Source organism: Falco peregrinus, chromosome 8 (assembly GCF_023634155.1).
Source record: "Falco peregrinus isolate bFalPer1 chromosome 8, bFalPer1.pri, whole genome shotgun sequence".
NCBI lineage: Eukaryota > Metazoa > Chordata > Aves > Falconiformes > Falconidae > Falco > Falco peregrinus.
The window spans coordinates 14520361-14543328 of record NC_073728.1 but is presented as its reverse complement, the minus strand read 5'-3'; the positions used below and the strand labels follow the sequence as shown (position 1 = coordinate 14543328).

Sequence of the window (22968 nt, the reverse complement as noted above, 5' to 3'; positions counted from 1 at the left end):
CAGAATAATGACGCTAGAGACAGAGCTTGTCAGAAACTGGAATTATGTCACCCTGTAAGAACCAGCTACTTTTACAGCATTCCTCACGGGCACACAGTTCCATAATAAGAACGAATGCTGTGCCAGTGTCATTCTCTAACTATCAGGTAAGCATGTACCATGACATTTAAAGCTATTGAAAGCTCATCCTGAGGACAGAAGGTGTTTCTTCAAACAATTAATCCGGTAACAAAACCAAGTAACTCAAACTACGCATCAGAAGTATTTCTTAGGTTTTTTAGTACAAGATTCCTGGTCTGCTAGAAAGCTATAAGAGTTAATTTCAGATGTGATTTATGGTTTCGTAACTGAAATAACTATATTGGGGAAAATGTCATGCAGATACATTTTTTCCAGATACTTTTCTTCCAGCAAAGCTGACTGACATCAGTTCCCTTTTGCATACAGAAATATATAGATTGGTATAGATTTTATAATGACTTATTTGAGAAAGGTATATTTTCCTTACATAAACCAAGGTTTCAGGCAAGACCATTGATTATCCACTGACAGACCTGTTCAGTAAAGCTAAATTACAGAAACCTGAACAGAGAAGAGATGTCCTAATTAAAGTGACTTGAAGTAAAATGAAAACCTAGGTTAAAGTAACATTAGAGAAAAATGAACCTTGTAAAGTAAGCAGATATTAGCAAGAAAAGTTTATGAAAACCTACGAATCTGCCATAAAGATGTCAGGAAGACGAAAAGTGCATCTAATTAAAATGTCTATCTTTGTGTGCACACACAGAGAAACAACTAGCTGACCAGCTTTATTTTCTATCTACACAGAACAAATGTCACACCACACAAAGGCATCATGATGAGTGGAGAATCGCATCACTCCTGCAAAAAACACAACCAAATATCTGAAGAGGTGCAACTATTTTACACTACCTGTTGCTTAGAGAAGAAATTGTGAACTCAGTTCCTACATTACAATCATGTAATTTTAACGCAATACAGAAATCAAATTCTTGACATTACTAAATGCTTGAACAAAGCTCTGGCAAAGACTGGTTTATAATGGTGGAACTGAACGGCAGTGAACAGAAAGACCACTGGACATGTTCAGAAAACCAAAAGGTACTGAAAGGATGATGTGAACTTACATGGTCATGATATGAGACTCATGAAAAAGTACACAGCAACTCAAAGAGATTTTTAGAAACTACGACAACGTAATTAGCTAAAACACAGGTCAGCAGGGATAACAGCACCAACTGCAACCTTTAACAGAACACTGAATCTAAGAAATAACGGAAGTACCTCTCTTCATTTTAGTCCATCAGTTGTCTTAAACAACTACCTTAAACTGATGCTTTCAAAGCTGTGTTCCAGGGACTTGGCCTTTTCACTGCAATTAAGGTGAGTGGTACAAAGTCTCATACTCCTTTTGTATGTTTGGAAAAAAAAAAAATCTAAGTTTTACTGGTGTGGGAGGGGAAGAGTCCTGCAAGCAAGGCACTGACAACTGGGCACTGCCATCTGACGGCACTCTTCTGGAGCAGGACTGTGTCCTTGCTCCTTCTGACTCAACAAGCATGTATGCTCTACCCACCTAATTCTCAGCTGCAGTCTCACTGGGATACTGCATTTTCCGCTTTGAGTTATGTAGGCTACACCACTGCTCCTATTAGAAGTGACCATGTTTCAGTGGCTCTGCTGTATCACACCTTTGTAATACATTTGGCACAATGTTAAAGACCACTAGAAAACAATCAAATTCCAGGTATTAGACAATATATGACATTGGGATTCCTCATTTGCACATACATGATTTATTAAAAATGATTGCTAAGGAGTCAACTCTGAACAGCATTTTGAAGCCATTAGTATTTTTCAGTTCTGATACAATTTCTTCCATTAAAATTTCCCCATTACTCCTCCCGATCACACAGGCAGGCACTAAGCAGTGTGGTAGCTTTGCTAGGAACTGTATTATTTGCTGATGCCCTTACAGCAGTGCTAAGGAAAATAACTAGCTAATCAAAGATTTCCTTTTTCAGGAAATAACCTGAATAACCCATAAGGCAGAAACTGTCAATGACTAATATCGATGACTAACATCATGTTCCCCTGCCTTCAAGGATTGCATTTTATTTCCTGCAAGTTCTAACCCCTAATAAAAAGTGTGCAGATGAAAAGCAAACTCATGATCGAGGGACCTCCTTTATCAGGTGGTGTCAGCCAGCACAAGTCCTGGCGACAGTTATTCTTTCCCTGTACCTGTCCCCCTCCCTGAGGTATGTTAGCTTGCAGCAGCAGCCCTGCAGAGCCAGCACCCAACACTACTCCTCCCTTCCTTCCAAATCTATTTCCAGGAACAGAAGCAGGCACTGCCCTCCCAGTCTTATGCAAGACACATATATACATGCACATACCAGGCACTCAAGTGACAGGAGTGCTTATTTCTATTGCTATAGAAACTCTACACATTAAAAAACCCTCAGTAAGTAAGGATGGTCCAGCTTCAGATTTGCAGTCCTCCTACTGACTCAAAAAACCACAATTTGGTTGTGATGGGCAAGAGAAAAAAGCTGAGCAGACAGAGCTCCCACATTCAACAGCATTTACAAATTCCTTATTAAGCAACCGGACCAGTTCCTGTATGACTCCCAATACGTGTGGAGATGCAAAACACTCCCTTTGCCACCTGCCCACATCACCAAAGGTGGAGAGCACACAGGTCCATGAGTAGGAGATCACTGAAATCACCTTCAAGTAGGCAGCTCAGTCCCTGATCACTTAAAATATAAATGATGCACCTTCACCACACCTGTGGTGAGCTGAGCAGCTGTTTCAAAATCACATCTTGCTGTGCTGCATGTCTGCAATTAAGATCACCTCCAGAAAACTTCTATTAGTCCCATTTGGAAAGGAAAAATGAAACTTAACAGCTACCTGAATGTAACTTGTGAAGCCACCTCTCAAATACATTATTGCCAGTGTTGTCACTGGATGAGGAACAAAAATATAAGCAGCACCAGAACGTCAAATTCAAACACATTTTCTAAAAATCTCATGATAAAATGCAAGCAAATCAGTTGGGGCAGGAAATCCACACAGACCAAGCAAGAAAATGAATGACAGCTGGTTTCCAATAGCTTGCTTGTCTGCACAGGTTCTTTGAACCTAATAAGGTGGTGGCTTTATATAAAGTATTTTTCAGTAGGGGGCACACAGGATGAATTTAGCACCTCTTACTTCTCAGCCCAGACACTTCCTCTCGCATAATTAGTAGAAAGGTAATGGCTTTGCCATCTCCAGCCCTCTGTCAACTGCAACTGAAATTGGTCAAAGGAAGCCAAAGTCAGTAGAGTTCAGCAGGCGAGATGGGCTCACACAAACACCATGCCGTTGCGTTAGTGTCCAGACAAAGAAGTACTACGTGGCAACCAAATCAACCTAAAATCACAGTCATACCTACAAATCTGACACAGACCACAGAACAGGTTAAGACAACTACACTTAGAAACATTTCACTAGAAAACACATATTTACTTTCTGCACGAGATGGATCTTTGAGCGTGCTTGGGTTAATAGAAGGCCTTAATCCAAAAAGACCAAAACATCTGCTTGCATTTTATTTTTCCCTTGATATAAAGGTCCTTTACAAACACCAAATGGGAAATCTCTAATAAGTTATTTGAAAGCAAAATGAAAGACGTCAGTTTTGTAAATCTTTCAATTGATGCGTTACAACAAATTGGATTTTTTATTTAAAGTTGTTCTATTAAAACCATTCAATAAACAGTGTCCTTTCAGTCAGATCTTAACACAGAAAAAACCTGGAGCAAGCTAGACAGAGGTCAAACACAAGATGTTAAGACTCATCACAGTAAAAACGCAAACCTCTGCTGCCTCAGAATGTGACCTGTGACCCTTGAGAGGCGAATGGTATCGAGTGCATGTCCACTAAAAGCACCTCCTAAGCTTTCACAGTTTGGAAACTCCCAAACCAGTTTCAACATCGATGCAAAACAGAACAGTTGTGAGTCACAGGGCTTCTGTACTATAAACCCTGGCTACCAGTCAGGGTTAAGCCTGCAATGAACAAACCAAGTTCAATGCTAACCAGTCCTCCAGCTTTGCCAGTTCCTGTGAACAATGAAATCCAAAGTCCTGTTGGTTAAAGGTCTCTAAATTGCTTTATTGTTATGTGCTAGAAATAAAGCAATCAGTGCAAGCAGGGAAGAAACTCACCATCAGAGACTTTCAGTCCACCTAAAAGAGAGAACTGAGCATTCTTGGTTTGTGATTATTATTTCTTTTTGTTTGATACTTTGAAGCATAACCTTCAGGCAAGACAGAACCAGAAATTTCATCCCCTTTCGGGTGATCTTATCAAGTAAGTATTTGCACAAACAAAGGTTATCTTTTAGTGTCCTCCTGCAAACAGAACCACCGATAAGACTTTGCTTTTTGCATGTGGACAAAGTGCGTAGTCATGGTGCTTTGTTAGCACTAAGTAATTGCTCTGCATTTAAAGCCTGTTCATCATCAGCTCAGGTAATTTTTCTCCAATGGGTTAAATACCCTGACAGCTCTGCTAAAGCTACAACCAATTAATCTGCCCAAGCCTGACACTATAACCAAAGTACAAACGTGATAAGCAGAGCGAACTCTTCTTTTTACAGCGCAATCAAAAGAAACCAAGTTAGCTGGCAGGTGGGCACAACCAAGTCTCTTTTGTACCAAAACGCCTGTTGAAACCTAGGACGGGAGGGGAGCGGGGAGGGGAAGCTGGCACCGCGATTTCATGTGCCAGCCAGGAGTGTCTTGTTTGACCAGGCTGAGAATTGTATGACTGAGCTCTGACTCACGGGAGACGCAGATGCACCAGTCTAACACGCAGCCACACTCACACGTCCTCTCCACCCCTCTGAGGAAGCTGCTACACCCACAGCTGGCACAGCACCACAGGTACCCAGGCACCGGCACAGTTCATACCCTGGCACCGTGACTTACACCACCACCAATTTACTTTTACACTACTGCACCACGCTGCAAACTAAAGCAGCTGGAAGGCAAGCGCATGCTGCTTACTGCTGCTCCCACAGTTATTCCGCCCCCTAGACACAGGGCAAGAGGATCTCTGATCCCACTGACAGGAGCTCACATCTTTCTGAGTTACTACTTGATTTTAAAAGTATGGAGGGGGATCAGCAAACTGCCAGCTACCCCAAATATATGTAGCAGGGTACATAACATCTCTTCCTAAGTTTTCTCTTGCAATTCATTTGACACGGAATCTGTTAATTTAAGGTAGATAACAGCACCAGAGGCGAGGGGGAAAGGTAGGATTTTTTCCAGTGTTGCTCATTCTTATAGTTTTAGTCAAGCTTTTGATTTTGTATTTCCTTGGAAATCAACAGAAGTATGTTGGGCGAGGAGAACCCCAACTTTCCAGCAGAAGTAAGTTACTCGAGTAAGTTGAGCCTTGGGAAACCCAACAACTTGGAAGTCAAAAAAGTAGTAATAAATTAACGAATTAAACCAAAACGCTACTTATTTAATTCATGTGGTATTATACCACATTAGTGATTTTTTTCTAATTCTATGGGTTTGGCTAAAAAAGCTTTTGTAAACCATTTCACATTCGTGAGGTACAAACACTCTTCTGGTTATGTTCTAGGAGCAGACATTCCCACATATTCTCAGTCCGCATTAAGTGCTAGAATTATTAGCAAGCGTGTCCAGGTAAGTTACTGTTTCATGTTGTTATGAAATTCCCCATGAGCACCCCTATGTTAAAACAGTTACTCTTATCATCCACCAGCAATCCTGAACGAGGACATAAACTTTCAGCTAAAATGCAGTACACATTAACTCTCCTCTGTGGTTACTTGAGCAAGGTTACGGTAACATTGTGAAAGACAAGAATTACTACATATCAAACTCAGGAATCAAGTACCGCTGTTACTAAAAGCAGGATGCAGAGAATTAGAGGCACACAGTTTCATTTTGAAATCAAAACAGCTTATAACTTGAAGTGAAGAGTAAGAAAATGCTCTCTTTTTGTCAGGCACTTCTGAACCCTTGCAGTTTGCTGCTGGAAGTTCTGATATAAAAACACAGTGATAAAAATGGCACAAGTCAGATTTAACATCGTGTCTAGATCTAATGGGAACGTCTTTTTAAATCATTATGTTTTTTTAAAGCAATCTAGTCTCAAAAAGTGAATGGAAACCACCATTTTGAAAGATGTCCAGTATTACTGATCTATTTGACAAGAAGATGCAAGTGTGCTCCTAGACCAGAAAATGCTAACATGAACTGAAAGACCCACCCGTCCTCTGGAAAATGTATTGTATATACCCTGGCATGCTCCTCAGCTGGATGTTTACCATGGTAGAACACTGGCTTGTGCTTTTAACCATCCCTTGGCTTGAACAGACAGCAGCACTGCCTCCACCCTGGCTGCTCTGGCACAGGTCTTGCTGCTCCAGCTCGGTTTGTTATCCCTAGTTGGAATGAAAGCTCAAAGTCCACCTTAACTCCATCCCCTAGAGCCTTAGCCAAACGCTTTTTAGGATGCTAACTTGCAAGGACCCTGCATACACAGCTACTTCTTCAAAAAGACACAAGAGCTGGTGCAAAGAGGTGGTCTGTTTCTAAGAGCCCCATCAACAGGCATGCTTTATTTCAGCTACCGCAATGACTACACACATGCAGCATCTATATAAAACAACAAATGGCTCGTGCCATCTCTGCATTTATTTTCTCACCTTTCATCACTTTAGGTTGTTGTTTGGTCTTAACACCGGATCCTCTCGGGATAGCCAGATACCCTCTTTGAATGAGTTTCTCTCTCACAGTCTTTCCAATCACCTGTGCAACAAATCTTCTTCTCTTGGTCTTGCCATTAACTCAGAGCCCTGGGTGCTATGAATCCACACCCTTCTGTTCCTTTCCTGCTTAAACTTTCTTTTTGCAGTCTACTGCTTTCACGAGATATGTCTTTGTTCTCCCACTTTAGGATTTTCCACTTTCCAAATGGCCTACGCATTGCTAAGAAAATGGAGGAAACAGTCTCCTTTGACAGTCTGAGCGTGACTTAATGACCTTCTCTTGTCCTTGGTCTGAAAGATGACATAGTCCCAGCTTCACATACGTGAGGTATTTGGTGGTATAGTGATTGCATAAGATCAATCAGGATTCCTGTGATGTGTTTAGACAGGCTCCCCAGTTGCCACACAAATATTTTGAAAGTCATCTGCTCCTGTGTCAGAAGTGGTATGCCTAAGGCCCCACACTGTAGGCAATGACAGGACTCTGTTGTTCGGCGTTAACTGAATTTGGGCTTAGAATCATTCAGGTTGGAAAAGACACATCAGGTCCAACCATTAACCCAGCACTGCCAGGTCCATCACTAAACCATGTCCCTAAGCAACACATCTGTGTGTTTTTTAAGCAATTGCAAGGATTCCTGGGCAGCTGTTTCAATGCTTGAACACCCTTTCAGTGAAAAAAATTTTCCTAGTATCCAATCTCAACATTTCCTGCTGTAACTTGAGGCTGTTTCCTCTTCCCCTATCACTTGTTACTTAGGAGAAGAGACCGACCCCCACCTGCCTACGACCTCCTTGTAGGTAGCTGTAGAGAGCAGTAAGGTTCCCCCTGAGCCTCCTCCTCTCCAGGCTGAACAACCCCAGTTCCCTCAGCTGCTCCTCATACGACTTGTGCTCCAGACCCCTCACCAGCTTTGTTGCCTGTCCCTGGACATGGTCCAGCACCTCAATGTCTTTCTTGAAGTGAGGAGCCCAAAACTGAACACGGTGTTCCAGGTGCAGCCTCAGGCTTGTTTTGCATCATGCTGACAGACTGCCAGGCTCAGCCAGGACCATACATCTGTGGCACTGGAGGTGTACGTTCAACCTCCTGCTGCAACAGCAAGCTCTAATTTGGTCTTCCTGTAAGATGCTAAGTAATGTATGCAGCACTGGTGTTTTGCTAGGGTAAAATTCATGTATTGCTGTTCTGGAGCTGGCAGACAACAGAGATGAGTAACAAGATGGAAGTTTTTCCATATAATTTCTCACCACCATTCAGAAGATTTACTTAAAGAGTGAGGGCACTGCAATGAGCACTAATGTATAGGGGAATGTGCTGCAGAACATTTACCTTGTGTCACTGCCATCTGTCTAAAATATCTGAGCTAGCAACACCTGAACTCCAAGTTTAGGTGTATAGCTGCTGAGAGAGAAGAGAGCCCAGAGAGAGTTCCAAGGCTGACTTGGGTTAGCCTACCCTAGAGTAGATATGGAGGTGCCTGAAGATTGCTCAAAAAATCATTCTGACAGTTCCTTGACCTGAAAAGCCTTCAACCATGACAAGAACAGAGGAAAACAGGCTGTGGCATATGGACACACTGTTAGTCTGTCTTACGTCTAGAGATAAAAGGAAAAAAGCAAAACCAGAATAAAACTTGCAGATTTACAGAATAACCTCATTATTTAATGGACTTGGAGATTCTCACTCTTTCCCAGCTATCAGTTTTACTGGCTCCATCCTGCTTGTCTGTGCCATTCATTCATCATCCCTAATCTGCAGGTCTTGGTGGGACCTGTACAGCTCCACTTGCACTAATGTTAAGTTGGCTCTAGGTTTTGGTCTTGTATATTTCTGCCTGAATCCTGTCCACACAAGCAAGGCAACCAAAACAAGCAAGAACTTGTTGAGTAAAGACATCTGAGGCAAATTATGTCTGTTGCAATACTGAGGTGACAGCCACAGCAAATTGGGCGTAACAAGGTCCCTGGTAAAACAGGGAGCTCAGCAACAGGCTCGGAGTCTCAGCTGGCTAATGGCAGAGGAATGCTGCTGATTCGCACAGGTGGAGGGCCTTATTTCTCCTCCCAGCCGTGTTGGAGTTCCTTGCAAATATAAAAAGAACTTAGAATCCAGTGGAGCAATAGGTGAGAATAAATCATTATAACTGATGAAGACCACTTTTATTGTAAGCTTTCTAGCTACTTTCAGGATTTCTTCCACTTCTTTTCCTTTCTTCCTTCCTTTTTAATTCCTCTCTTTCTACTTAGTCACTTTCTTCTTCAAAGTTCACAATGTGGTTCAGCCCTGAGTTCTCTGCTAGATGCCAAGTTTCAAAGTTCCCAAGTACCTAATCCATGCACACGAAGCATTATAAATAACATTTCCACATTTATGCCAACTGGATCCTGAGCTAACCTGGTTTATAGCCATCTGGAATTCTTCAGAAAAAGTGACTTGCAAGCACTGTAAACAGTTTTGTCTTCCCAGAGGACACCAACAGTTTCCAACTTCATTCCCATCTTCATTTTGTGATCTGGGTTCAAGGGCAAGGTATAGATTTAAAGATGATGATAATGCAAATAGCATTAATAAAAGAAATCTCAGAGTGATCTGCTTTTCCCTAATAAGGCAGGCTCTATCAGTGTCCCAAAGGCAGCAAGGTGCCAATACAATTAATCAGACTGTTTTTAGTTCTCCCTAGACAGCAATATTAACAGTTTGTTTCAGTCTGTTTATATGGGTCTGACAGGTCTTCAAGATGCAGTGTTCACTTTCTTGTGATTAATAGTCATTCACATACTAAGGTAAAGACCAAGCAGAAAAAAGAATGTTTTTAGAGCAGGACTGATAACCAGATTCTCTCCCCCAGTCTTTCATTTCTAACTAGCAAACAGTACTAAATTTAGGAATGCTGTCTCACTGTACTGTTTTAACTCCTCCTTTTTTTGTAACTTGCCCACGTGATGAGCCAAAGGGAAATTTAAATCACGTATTTTCTTTGTTTAATTTTCAGCTGTGATCTATAAAGCAATCACATTGACAGTGAATGTCTGCACCGGGGATAACAGATGCAGAAAACAAAGCCATTGGGACTGTTTTGAGCAAGGAATAAATCCTGGGAAAAGAACTTTGCCTCCTTTCCATCTCTGCAGACTTCTTAGAGGAGATATGAGGGCACAACTGAGCACCAAACCCACCCTGACAGAGCCTTCACAGACCAAGAAGGAGCTAGAATCTAAGATGTGTTTTGTACATTCCTTCAGTGGCTTTCACAGCCCTTTTAACAAGTCCTACCAAACTGGAGATCCTTCCCCTAGTACAAAACCAAACTCTTCTTGGGCTGGGGTCCTCCTCTCCACCACAGAGAGCTTTACTTGAAGACAGTATGAAGGAACTCATGGATAAGAAAACGGACCATTGGACTACTTCCCAGTTTCCCCTTCTGCCATTCTGGGTGTTTCATTTTGATACAGGCAGGTTTTCCTCTCTCCTCCCTGCCCCAAGAGAAGACCATGGCACACATTTCTGTGCTAAATTTTCTCCATTCTCTCTTCTCTCCATTTTCTCAGCACTTGTCATCTGTCCTTTTTGGAAGCAGGTTTTGGGGCTCCCCTTTTGTCCTGTTTTCTTCATTAACTCTTAATTTCCTGAGATCCCTTCTCTCTTTGAATCTCCTCCTTCTCCTGGCTTTCCCTCATCCTTTGTCTCTAGTCCATTCATTTCTCTACTTAGGCCTCCTTTGATCTCTCTTCTTTCACTTTCTTACCCAAGTCCATTCAGTCTTGTGCCTCCTCCTGTCTATCTTAATCAGGGTGTTCTTTTCTTCAGCATTAATCAGAAAGCATAATTTCTTTTCTGCCATTTATTCTGAACAGCAGCCTTCACAAACCTTATTCCCCTTCTAGTTTTATTGCAATTGAAGAGGATGGTGCAGGAAAAGTTATTGTAGCTGAACAGCAAAAAAGCTCTGCAAGATAATACCATCCTCTAGAACAGAAGAAAAATAATCCCAGTTTTTAAAATGCTGTAACCTGCCCTATCAAATAACAGGAACTGGATAGTAAGACACAAACTCATAGTAACACACAATGTCCCTGCCACAAGAACTCAGTAGTGCTCTCCAGAAACCTGCTGCTGTATCCTTCTCTTAGTTGTTAAGAGGTAATTCATCAAAGCAGTGACATAGGTTATATACCAAATAGCATACTGTCTCACTCCTTACCTGGGATAAAGGCACTAGTGCAAGCCTCCTCTCCCTCCCAGAGAATTCAGGTCCCCCATCCCTAAAACCACCATGCTCAAAATACAGGCACTGTTACCACTTGCTTTCTTGCCCTTTGGCAGCTCATAATTTCAAAGCAGAGGCTTTCCTATTTGCAGTCTTGTCTTACGTACAAACTTGGGTATACAAATGCTTACAGATGCATTTACCATAGGTCAGCTGCGTCTGCCTGAAGCCACTCACCTCACAGTACAGCATGGGCACAGACATCTCCCCCTCTCTTGAGGAGATCCACAACAAAAGTAACTTGGCTTTTTTAAGGTCACAACTGTGGTTTGATGGTTTCAAGATTATTCATTTTTAGCTTGTTAGAAAAATGCAGCAGCAGCTGGATAGACTTAAGATACAGCCCTTTTAAAATGAAGTTCATTTTTAATAAAACTACTGTTTTATATGAAACATCTTCTGCTGTGCTGTAATCATGTATTTTCCAATAAACAAAATGCTCAGCGCAGCCATGTCATGGATGGAAAGGATAGTGGCTGAGCAAGAGCACAATTGCTCTGGTGTCATAAATCATATGCTGGGTCACATACCAGTGGACTACATCTGGCCCCTGCCTTTGTGTGAGATCATGTCACAGAAGAGGGCAGAAGTGCTGGACAGGTGGGTGGCTCTGGCCTCTCTCATGCTTTGCCATACAGTGAGGTGTTTCAAAGGTCCCAACAGTGACTACCACACTGTGATGCCATGGCAGGGAGCATAAGTTATTACACCTGACTGAAAATACTCACGCACAGCCAGGAAGCCTGAGGACTGAGGAAGAATAAAAGATGCTTACCACAATGTGTGACCCCTGGGCTAATAGTTGCCAAGAACAATTTCAGGTATTCAAACCCTATAAAACCATTTTCTCTGGAAGCAGACAACCCAGCTGCCCAGGGAAGTCAGACACAAGATACAAGCACAATAAGGTCACACCTTCAGAAGCAGATTGTGACAAAAAAAAAAAAAAGAGAAAAGCAATGTGACAAGGAAACTACATCCTTGTGGTTCTTACCTTCTACGCAGATCTTCAGCCACTGCTGCTCTGCAGCTGAACAAATAGGCTCGGAGAGATTTTAGCTGCTGTCTCAGGCGGACAACAGTTGCCAGAGGTTCAGCATGCTTGTACAACATGGGGTTTTCCTGCTGGATATCAATCAATGGCTCCTCATAAACATATTCCAGGAACTCTTTGGCTTGCTTTGACACCTGAAAAATAAAGCAGTTTAGCTAGGCTTTCCTCCCAGCTCTTCCTAAGCAATCTTTCCCTCTGTGATGTGAGCTATTCTCTGCATCTGAAAACTTACTCTGTTACCAATTACAAATGAAGACAGAGCTGAGAGAGATCCAGCTGTCTCTACTTATAGCCAAGTCAAACTTCATCATGCCCATCCAAGTTGAGTGTATGAGATAATTACTTACTTACCCAAAGTACAGCGGTATCTGCAGCCACACATGTTTTCACTGCAGGCTAACATCCTTACTACATGTTTTTCAAGTCTAAACACTGATTACCAAGTTTATTCCCTGTTAATATTTTTCTGTTTGCTGTTTTCTTTTTGGCAAGAAGCAAGTGATTAGCTACGTGCCAAAGCACAACATTATAAAAGGAAACATAAACACTGCAAATCCAATCACATTGTACTATCCCAGGGTACAGAACTCCAGTGTAGAGTATTGCTCCCATTTGTTTCATGCTCAGCAAATATGGTTAAAATTATATAAAAAGAAAATAATCAGAAACACATCTATCAAACTGTTGTGTTTTTTTTAAAAATACAGATAAATAAAGTTGAATTTTACTGGTATTGCTTACTCCCAGTGTTTCATCTGTGAGAAATTTGTGCTGTGTTATACCCCCACCTGCAAAGAGGTACTGTAACCTAGACAAAGTAATGGGACTTTTGTTCCCACTAGAAAAGACACTCCTGTTTCTGAGGTGAGAAGGCCAAATTCCCTCTCATTCCTTATTTCTGCATTTTATCACAGCTGGAAAAGAGAAGATGGGATTATCTGAAATGAGCTGGAAATCACTTGAAACTGTGCTATAGAAATGCTATTCCTTCCACAATTCAATTAGTCCTCCTGGACCTTTAAATCAGTGTTTACACTGAGTTGAGGGAGGCATGAATTAGGCTAACAAAGGGAGAAGGGCACACCATAGCCTCTTGAGATTTAGGATGTTATTTCCCTTCCGGTGCATTAAGGTAGGAAGAAGGGAAAAGCAATATACATCCTTACAAATAGCACCACTTCTGAAACCAGCACAAGTTACAGAAGTCACTAGGTACTTGCAGGGAAAGCGAGCTCCAAGTGTAACCTTTCCACGATGCACAATAAAAATATAAGAAATAATGCAAAAGCCAGCCTTCCCACCAATAACTACACAGGTAACACAGCATGTAATTTTAAATACAGCACACCATAACTCCACAGGTTTCCCATGCCCTGAAGCTGTATTCAATATCTCACCTACCTGTATTAAATACCTCACTCATTTCTCTTTTTTTCTCCCCACACCCCTCCTTTTTTTTTTTTTAATAATGCACATACAAGGAACTGTGCTACTGAATGGAAGCACAGGTAACATGCTGTGTGAGGAGCAACACAGGCAACTTGGATTTTGTAGAACAAAACTCTACAAACTGCAAATATGTCAAGTTTTCTAACACTAGCAATGTTGATGTTTTATTAGACATGCTAACTGCAGCGCACAAAAGAGACTACAGTTAAACAACCTGTTTTTACAATCATTAAACTATTCAGCGGTAATATCTCAGCAATCCCCTGACAACGCTGTATCTATAGTAAATATTATTCCTCTTCCACCGATGTGCAAATTAAGCCACATATTCGTTGATTCCCTAGGAGGCACACGAATACTTGGTACAGTGACTAGCACCTCCCACCAGGAGGACCTGGTGGGAGGTGATGTCTTTGTAGTCTTACATCCTTGCTTTAAATCCCTGCCAAAGCGATGGGTTCCTCATCCACCTGCCCTGCTGCCTCAGGAACCAGAGGACGATTACTCTATAGTACTACACTCACACCTGTGGACACTTATACCCTGTATAGGACAACCCTCCTGGGACTACAACATTAAGAGTATAGAAACAAAAGAATGCCAGAATTGAGGTCACCTGAGTGAATCTGCAATACATGTGCACTATGATGCCAAAGTATTACTGTGCAGCTCTGGCACTGCATGGTAAATGCAGCCTTTAAGGAGAGAGGAGCAAAGCAAACCTTTCTCTCTCCTTGCCAATACAATGTACCTGCAGGAAAAGTAGCTTCGCCCAGCATCACTGGCTGACAGGAAGGTGTCGGTTCACTCTGCATGCCTGACACAGGCACACAAGTCACGTAAAACATTAACTCACATTGCCAACCATAGCAAAGTTACAAGAAGCAGTCTTATAATGAGAAGGGTCAGGCAGCCATAACAATTCAGCTTGCTACCAGCCAACAATCTAGTACATGTACTAGGGTACTCACAGTCCCCCAGTTTCACTGGACAGATTAGACAATCCTATTAAACAAGCCAGAAGGAGTGAGAAGATGCAAAGTGCAACAGGGTTTTAGCTTGAAATGTCATACAAGGACGGATGCTAACATTTCCAGACCTTTCTTTTTTAGAGGCTGAAAACCTAACAGTTCAGAATTCAATCTATCAGAAGTCAGCCTCCCTTGAAGCCTTCTGGCACAAGGAGTTCCTTTCCTTCTGTGTTTGTCTGGCATTTTGCACAAGCTGGAAGCCACCTGAACCAGAGTGCAATACTTACTGGTTTTTGCGTGCAAATGGAGAAAACAGTTGGTCTAAGTAAAGGAAAGGGGAAGGGTGTTCACAAGATTGCCTCTTTTCTTTTCCCTTCACACAAACACGAGAAAAACACAAGTATGAGAACAGTAGTAAGACAGGAGAAAAAAAAAAAAGCGAACTGGGGGACTTAACTGCTGCTTCAGTTATGACAGAAGAAACATGCCTGCCTAACTGCCAAGTCCTTTCAAAAAGCTTTTATTGCAGTCAAGGGGATTTTTCTTTTCCTACCCATGTGCTTTCAGGTGTTAAGTGCATTGTTGTTTTTCAAGATCCTGGGTATGGGAAGACACAATCCCACAGATTTCTACTGCTTCTGTTTTTTCATGACTCGTCTTGCCAAAAGTGGACAAGAACCTCTCCATTTGCAAAACTTACTTAACTGAGGAAAGTTTACCACAGCTGCTCAAATATCTAGGAGTCCATGAAACAGAAAAGAAATGTAACATGTTCAATTACACTGTACCATGATAAAAGCTCACATTGTAGAGTACCTATTGTTGCTTGCTGTGCCAGAGACAGGCAGGACAGACCCCAGAAACCCCTGCAGATGCAGGGAAAAGGCAGCAGGCAGGAAAAAGTGCAGGCTGTCAAACTCTTAATTCACTTTGCTTCCATTTGGTGGACTGACAGGCATGTTTCAGGCTGTGTGAAACACAAGCTTTTGAAAACTGAAGCCTTGTTTCAGTTCTGACCATCAAATGTGGTATGTGCTTATTTCCTGCAGGACCTCTCTGGGGTATGCTATGAGTCTTGCCAGGAGCAAATACCCCCACCGGAGAAGCTCCACTTGCAGGCATTGCTGAGGTACCTGTGAGGGGCAGGGCTGTGCATTTAGGAGAAGCTTTGTTGTTTAGCTTCATTTTGGAATGCTGCTGCACAGCTTTCTGTGGGCATGCTGGCCAATCACAGGAGGTGAAATGCTAACAAATCAAAGTGATCTTCCTTCAAAAATGAGCCCAAAGAAAATTATTACTCCCAAGATCACAGAATGCTCGGGGTTGGAAGGGACCTCTGGAGATCATCCGGTCCAACAACCCCCTGCTAAAGCAGGTTCACCTACAGCAGGTTGCACAGAATCACATCCAGGAGGGTTTTTAATGTCTCCAGAGAAGGAGACCCCACAGCCTCCCTGGGCAGCCTGTCCCAGCGCTGTCACCCTCAGGGTAAAGAAGTGCTTCCTCGTATTCAGGAGGAACTTCTTGTGTTGCAGTTTGTGCCCATTGCCCCTTGTCCTGTCACTGGGCACTGCTGAAAAGAGCCCGGCCCCATCCCCCCGACACTCGCCCTTAAGATATTTGTGTACATTGGTAAGATCCCTCTCAGCCTTCTCTTCTCCAGGCTGAACAGGCCCGGCTCCCTCAGCCTTTCCTCACCAGGGAGATGCCCCACTCCCCCCATCATCTCTGTGGCCCTCTGCTGGCCCCTCTGCAGCAGTTCCCTGTCTTTCCTCAACTGGTGAGCCCAGAATTGGACACAGTTCGCCACAAGAAAGTGGGACAAGGTATCTGTCTTTGCCAAATCAGCAGGTTGAATCAATACACTACCAAGGATTCAATGTAGTTTCATTGTAACTATTAAGTGCAGCAGCCAGCACTAAGCTGCCTTTTAGACCATTCCGAAGAAGTATCAGACCTTACCTCTAAATGGAGAAAGGAAATGCAGATGTAGAAGTGCAGGCAGTATGTGTTCTGCCTCAAAAAAGTGCCGCTTAGTTCCTATGGAGGTATAGCAGGGACAGAAATAAAAGCATATGTATGCAGAATTGACCAGAAAGGGGGAAACCCCAAAGGTTTCACAAAAGTAAGAAGAACTACTTGTTATTTTAATGCTATACATGCATGGGATGGAACTGAAGAGAACCAACCACCGATAGCTCAGTTGTTACAGTGCCACTGCGGCACATGAAGTCTTCTTCACCCTCCCTCCCTGCCTTAGTCTCTGCTCTAGTAGCTGGGGATGCTGCAGTGCTCTGCCCAAGGGATGGTGTTCCTTTCTTAAATCCACCCCTCTGAGCACTTTGGCACAGAGACTGGTAAGGTATCTGCACAGAATCTGCTTGTGCTCCCAAGCCACATCACAGTTGTTCTGCCTGTTTACAAAAAGTGCAAATTAGTAAATTCTCACTATTAAAGTGAGATTACAGTAGATTAAGCCTTCAATAAATGCTTAAGCTTGAAAGTCCCATTTATTTTTGTGCCTCAGCTGCCTATACCAAGACCACAGGAAACTGAGCATAGACCACAGTTTTCACCCTGCAGGTTTAGAAAACAAAACAGTTTGTTTTCACGGCAGTATTACTGACAGCTCTTTGCCTTACCATCCACTTGCCCCATATCAGGTCTAACTATACTACCATAGGCGAGCAAGTTTAGTCCTTTGTAAAAGCATTCAAAGAAAGAAATCTTAAATATTTATCCCTAGCTTCTAGGAAAAAGGGGGGGGGGGGGGGGGAGTGTCTCCACATGTAGGAACATCGTAACTCCAAAGAATCTTGCATTTCATGGCGCCAGACTATCATTTTCCTGATGGCAGGCTCTGGCTACCTTTTAATAATCTCCCCATCTGACAAATTTTCTTCTTCAAGAGAGCTGCTTTTCCTCTAATAGGGCATGTACTCGTGGTTTTTCCTTCTCAAATAGCCCATAATAATAATATTCACAGACACAAAACATCAAACAGCCTCTCCTAACAGTGGCTGCTAGGTCTGAAGCTCTAGCATGGTCTGGATTCCTTATGAGTTTGTTATTGTTTCAGCGTATGTTCCCCAAGATAGCAAAACAACACTGCTACCGTGTTTGCTGGCATAATGCTTTAAGGCATGTAATCAGTTGACCCTATCTAGTAACCAGCAGCCAAGGCAGCAGCAAACAGCAGATTACGGAAGTTTTAGAAAAGCTGCTTGTGTGGCAAGTGAACAGCTGTAGAATTTTCTCTTTGTGTTACTTTTGGTTGTCTGGTCCAAACAAGTACTATAGCAGTGTACTTCGAGTGTGCTTGAAATGTTCGTGCCAAGAGACAGGACATACCGGGCCTTGCAAACACCACATGTGGGTACGCTTGTTTCCTGGGGGCATTTCCACAACTGAGCCTCCATCACCAAGCAGCGGCAATCCATAGTCCCTAGCACTCATGAAACAGGTACTCCTCAAGTGCCCAATAATTGCAAAGATTAGAGTTAAAAGAAAGGCTTCAGTGTTCTGTCCCTCCCTGTCTCTTGAACAGCCAGATAAGCAATGACGGAAAAGATGTCACCAAGAAAGAGTATGGCTACTTTTGCGGAGGAATGTCGTAGGCCTGGCTAAGGAAATTGTGATGAAAACATCTGTCTTGTTGATAGAGCATGGCTTATTCTGGCCAGAGGGACAAAGATGACAGTATTAGCAGTTAATGCCTGTAACCTTCAACCTGTTACCATGTCTGTGCTTCTATCTGAAGGGCAATTCAGCTGACTTGCTAGCAAGCCAACCTACAGCGAGATTACCTTGTATTTGGAAGTATCCCAATTATGAACCAGTCGTGCAGGGATGAGGAAGCTGTCATCCACATGGCAGGTGCTGCAGTAATACCATCCACTGTAGCTGCACACCTTGGCTTTCCCATTGGACAAGCCTATGGAGCGCTGACAGCCTAGAGAAGAGTGAGAGGAAAAAGTCTGGATTTGTACATCATGCCAGAGGTACACACTCAGATGCAGTAAGAAAAGTAGTTATTCTACCATTTTAAATTGTATTTATTTTACCAATGCGCCATTCCTCATTCCCTAAAAAACAGAGGAATAGATATCAGTATTCTTGAACTAGCACTGAACAAGCATAAACTAACTTGGGCATCTATGACAGAGAGTTCAGAAAGCAGTCAAAGAATACTTAGCATTTCTTAATAAACAAAGGGAGAAGACCAACTCTGAGACACTGGGCATTTAAAAGCCATGGCTGTCTGAAAACCATGACCTGCAGCTTAGACAAAAAATAACAGACCACGGAAGTACTGTGTGCTTGCTCCAGAAAGCTCCCATTTTCCCCACAATGGAACAGGCCAACACTGGCTGCTTGGAGGAATGCAAGCCAGCTCCTGCTGACAGCCAGAAGGGATGCTGACTTGGCAGGTAGGATTCAGCCACATTAGCACAGCCAAGGCAAATGACAGTCAGACCATGAATAATAACTGTGAGCAGCAGTCACATCGAGAATGAGTAGTCCTTGACTAGCAGTAGTGACACAGCTCAGTTTCCTGCAGGTTGGTTGGGGTTTTTTCCTTACAATTGGATTACTCTGGGTCTTACACAGTCTGAGGTCTGCCTGATACTTTTTTCACAGCTGGATCCCTTGCGTCTTCCCATGCCCTCCTGTGTGGAGTCCCTAGGATAAAACAATGCATTCAAAAACTGCTGCTTTAGTTGGAAAGAACTAATGCAGAGCTCTTCTTCACCTGACCACCTGTTTTCACGAAACACATCGAAACTCCACATATTTGACACCCCTGTCTTTCTCTCAACTGTGACTAAAACGAACCAACAGGTTCAAATAGTAGAGTGGAGGGTTGAAGACAGACAGCACAGTCCCATTAAGCAACCTGCTCAGGAAGTGAGGCTAAAAATGTTTGGATAAGATACAGTGAGATATCTATGGTTATTAACACCTCTTTGAAACAGCACACATGACAGTGTTTCTGCTTTTCCTTCAAATGCTAGTGTCCTTGTATGACATTTACAGCTACAGACACAATTAGCACCAGAGCCCCACTCCAGCATGTGCTGTATGCTCAGACGATCTCCACTGGAGCTGGTTAGTAATGCTGATTAGCGGAATCCTTGTACATCACTTTCACAGCAAAAGTATTGGTTAAAGAGAGTTTTTCAGGCAGAAGTCAACTGACTGACTGCTTTTGTCAGTATAACTGATTTTGTTTATTGTAACTATGTAACTTCTCTCACTGAGAGCATCTTTTTTCCCCAGTAGAAGTTACCCTGACTTGAGGAGAGTTTACAGTTCAACTACTCTAGGCATTAATCAAACTCCTCCTTCTCCCCATTAGCTGATGCTACCATGTCCCCTCTGCTCTAATCAAAACAATTACAATAACCTGACCACACAATTAGTTCACTTCCTCCTCTTCCACACTCCAGAGCCATTTGGCCACTGATTTCACACTATTAAGTGAATCAGTGTGGAACCTGTTCTGTCTCCATCTCTCTCACCCTTCCCTTTTTCTGAAGTGAGGATATGCAGTTGAAAAAGGCAAATATATCAACAGGTCAGCTGATGAAAGAGCTACTCATATAGTGTCTTCTCCTTTACCATCCATAAAATCAGAGCGTAAGTATAAGCATGTATGTCAAGTGGTATAATTCAACGTACATAATGCAAAAATGTGATCTCACCTTAGCTAATAATCAAGCAGAAAACCCAGACATTATGACTGTAAACTATTACCACTATAGAAATAATTCTTGTACAGTAAATCTTAGCAAAACTTTTTGGAAAGCAACATTTTTTGGGCAGAAAGAATGCAGGTATGCCTTTTATAAGGGTAAAGTCAATTCAGGTAATTCAGCAGTGTGTTACAAAAAAACAGGTGATCTATGACTGTGGCTTGGGATCAGAACTTAAAGAAGGCAAAAACTTCGTATTTCCCTCAGTGCAAAGCATGCATTTTCCTGTCTTTCCTTTTCTGTTTCTTTTTTTCTGTATTTTTTTCAAAAAGGCAGTTTCCTGACTAGTCTGTTAAAAGTGTTTCCATGCAGTACTGCTCCACTATGCTGTTATGGTTGAAGTCAGCAGGCATACTTGGTAGTAAGCTCAGTATCAGTGCCCTGTAGTACATATAAAACTATTCTTTCAATTTTTAAAATGCATTCATACATAAAAGGTAAAGGTTTTGATCAGCTAAAGAGACATGAAATACCAGTCCTGTTTGGCTGACATGAAATTAATCTGACTAGTAGCACTGGAACATGCTTGCAGAAGGTACTCAAACTGTTGCTATGGAGCCTGTGTTTTTATAAGCACAACAGAGGTAAATCTTGCCCCTCTGTAAAGGAAACAGAAGTATGCCCACTCCTCATGGAGCAAGATGAAGAGATCTACAAAACAGAGCATCCCTCTTTCCCAAGCTAAACAGGAACAAGCCCTCAGAGAGGATGTTTGTGTTAGCAGTACCTCAGTATAGCACATTCTTCTGTGCCAGCCTTGCTAAAAGAAATGAAGAGTCTGAATCTTTCTCCTCACTTGTTGCCTTTGAATTCCCTATCACTGAAAAGCACTGAAGCATCTGTCTTTACACCTCAACTGGCTCCAACTTTAGCTTTCATTACATACAGCCATCACCTCACATCGAATGAAACAGAGACTGCTAAGTGACTTGTAGCATTCTCCAGTTCAATGTGACTGGACCAGCTGATGAAGTACTAGTGGTAAAGCTGTGTCTGAATGAGACTGAAGTTTCCTAACTCAATGCCACTGAAACCTTCATCCACACTCCTCGCTAGCCAACACTCAACTCATCTGGCGGATGGGGATGGGGACAGGACACACTGATTTCACCTAACTGCCACTGTGCGCTCCTTGCCACTCCACAGGCTGCTTAGTTTGCCTCAGTACCCTAACTCCTATCCATTAGACTGAAGGTAAGAATAAGCTAAATTCCAATTTGAATTGCCATCATCCTAAACTAAAACGTTTGCAGTTGAGAAGTCATCATTTTAAGGCCTGATTTCTTGCACCCAGAAACTCATTCCAGTCCATGGGGTGAGTTTCCTCAGGAGAGGAATGACAAAGCACCAAAGTGCACCTCCTCCTCCCTATGTCCAGCCCATAAGAACTAAAGGTCTCTGGGGTGAGGAGGATCTCAGCAAGCAATCCTGGATGCCCTTGCCTTCAGGAAGGGTGGTTTTATAAAGAGAGGAAAGTGGAAGAAGTTCCTACCCAAGCAGCATCATTGCTTTCTCCCTTATCCCAGCCCTTCTCTGAGCCCATGTTTGTTTTCCTGTTCCTCTGAAACACATTTTTACACAGACTATTTCTCACTCCATATCCTCAAGTAAAATCACATTCTGTAAAGCTACAAAACAGTTGCAAGGTTGCTGTATTTTAGATGAGAATGGAGCACTGGCACCTACCTTACATTCTCCCTTACCTTGCAAGCTTTGCTGTTTGAAAATCACCATCTTTTCCATTCCTATCTGTTGTGACTCATAATGATGGCTATTTCTACAATCCTTTCAAATCAAGTTATCAAAGCACTGATTTTCTTTGATGTTATGCAGTTCAAAGCGATGTAGTGTGACAAACATATTTCTGTGGCATAGACCACTTATGCTACTTTTTTTTTTTTTTTAAGATGGAAAAAAAGAAAGCAAGAGTGAGAGAGAAAGAAGAGAAGGAAGAAATAGCTTGTGGCTTAATGCTCTTGGAAATCTGGCACCTGGACGGTCAGGTACATAAACCTGCCATCATGTTTACCAGAAGCAAAGCTAGTACTGATTCCTGGCTTTAAACTGTTAGGCACCCCTCCCAGCAAGATAGTCAGATGTAGCTGACCACCTCAGAGGCAGTAACACAACACAATAAATAGTTAAGGGTGGGGAAAGGGACCATTCCATGTTTGCAGAGAAAACTGTTACTTCCCTGTGGTTAGAGAGCACCTTCCACAGATGGGGGTAAAAAACAGCACAACTTTCACCAAGCCTCTCTCACCTATTCCTAATGCTCTCACACAGAATATTATTTCTATAACATCTGTACAAAGGTCTGGCAAACCCTGAGCGTAGAGCAAGGAGAATAGTGCAATATTTCCCTAGTATCCCAAATCATCCCTACCTAAATAATGTTATAGAGCAAGCTACAGAGGGAATAAGTGTAGCTGTAGGTGTACTGTTAGCAAAGTGAGGGAAGGAGTAATCTCAAACCTTTCATCACAGAAAATATAACAAAACAGCCTTGAAATCAAGCAAAGAAAATAGGGGTTAGAAAAAATAGCAGCAGGAAAGTGCTGCTGAGTACAGATGAACTTCTCTCAACATGTCTGTAAGCAGAGCAGAGTATCAACATCAAGAGGCTCATCTCCAAAT

General features: G+C 42.4%; 1 protein-coding gene across 5 annotated transcripts in view; it reads right to left on the bottom strand.

Moving 5' to 3' along the window:
• The window catches only part of PLEKHM3 (pleckstrin homology domain containing M3), a 122572-nt gene that overhangs the window by 60778 nt on the left and 38826 nt on the right, over positions 1–22968 (bottom strand). For all 5 annotated transcript variants that reach the window (XR_008748603.1, XM_027786144.2, XM_027786143.2 and 2 more), the window contains 2 exons: positions 18382–18527; positions 12096–12289 (listed from right to left, as the gene is read on the bottom strand). Coding sequence is in view for 4 of the 5 variants with exons in the window: in XM_027786144.2 (XP_027641945.1) it covers positions 12096–12289; positions 18382–18527 (340 nt within the window). In the remaining variant the exon portion in view is untranslated. The remainder of the gene's footprint in view (positions 1–12095; positions 12290–18381; positions 18528–22968) is intronic.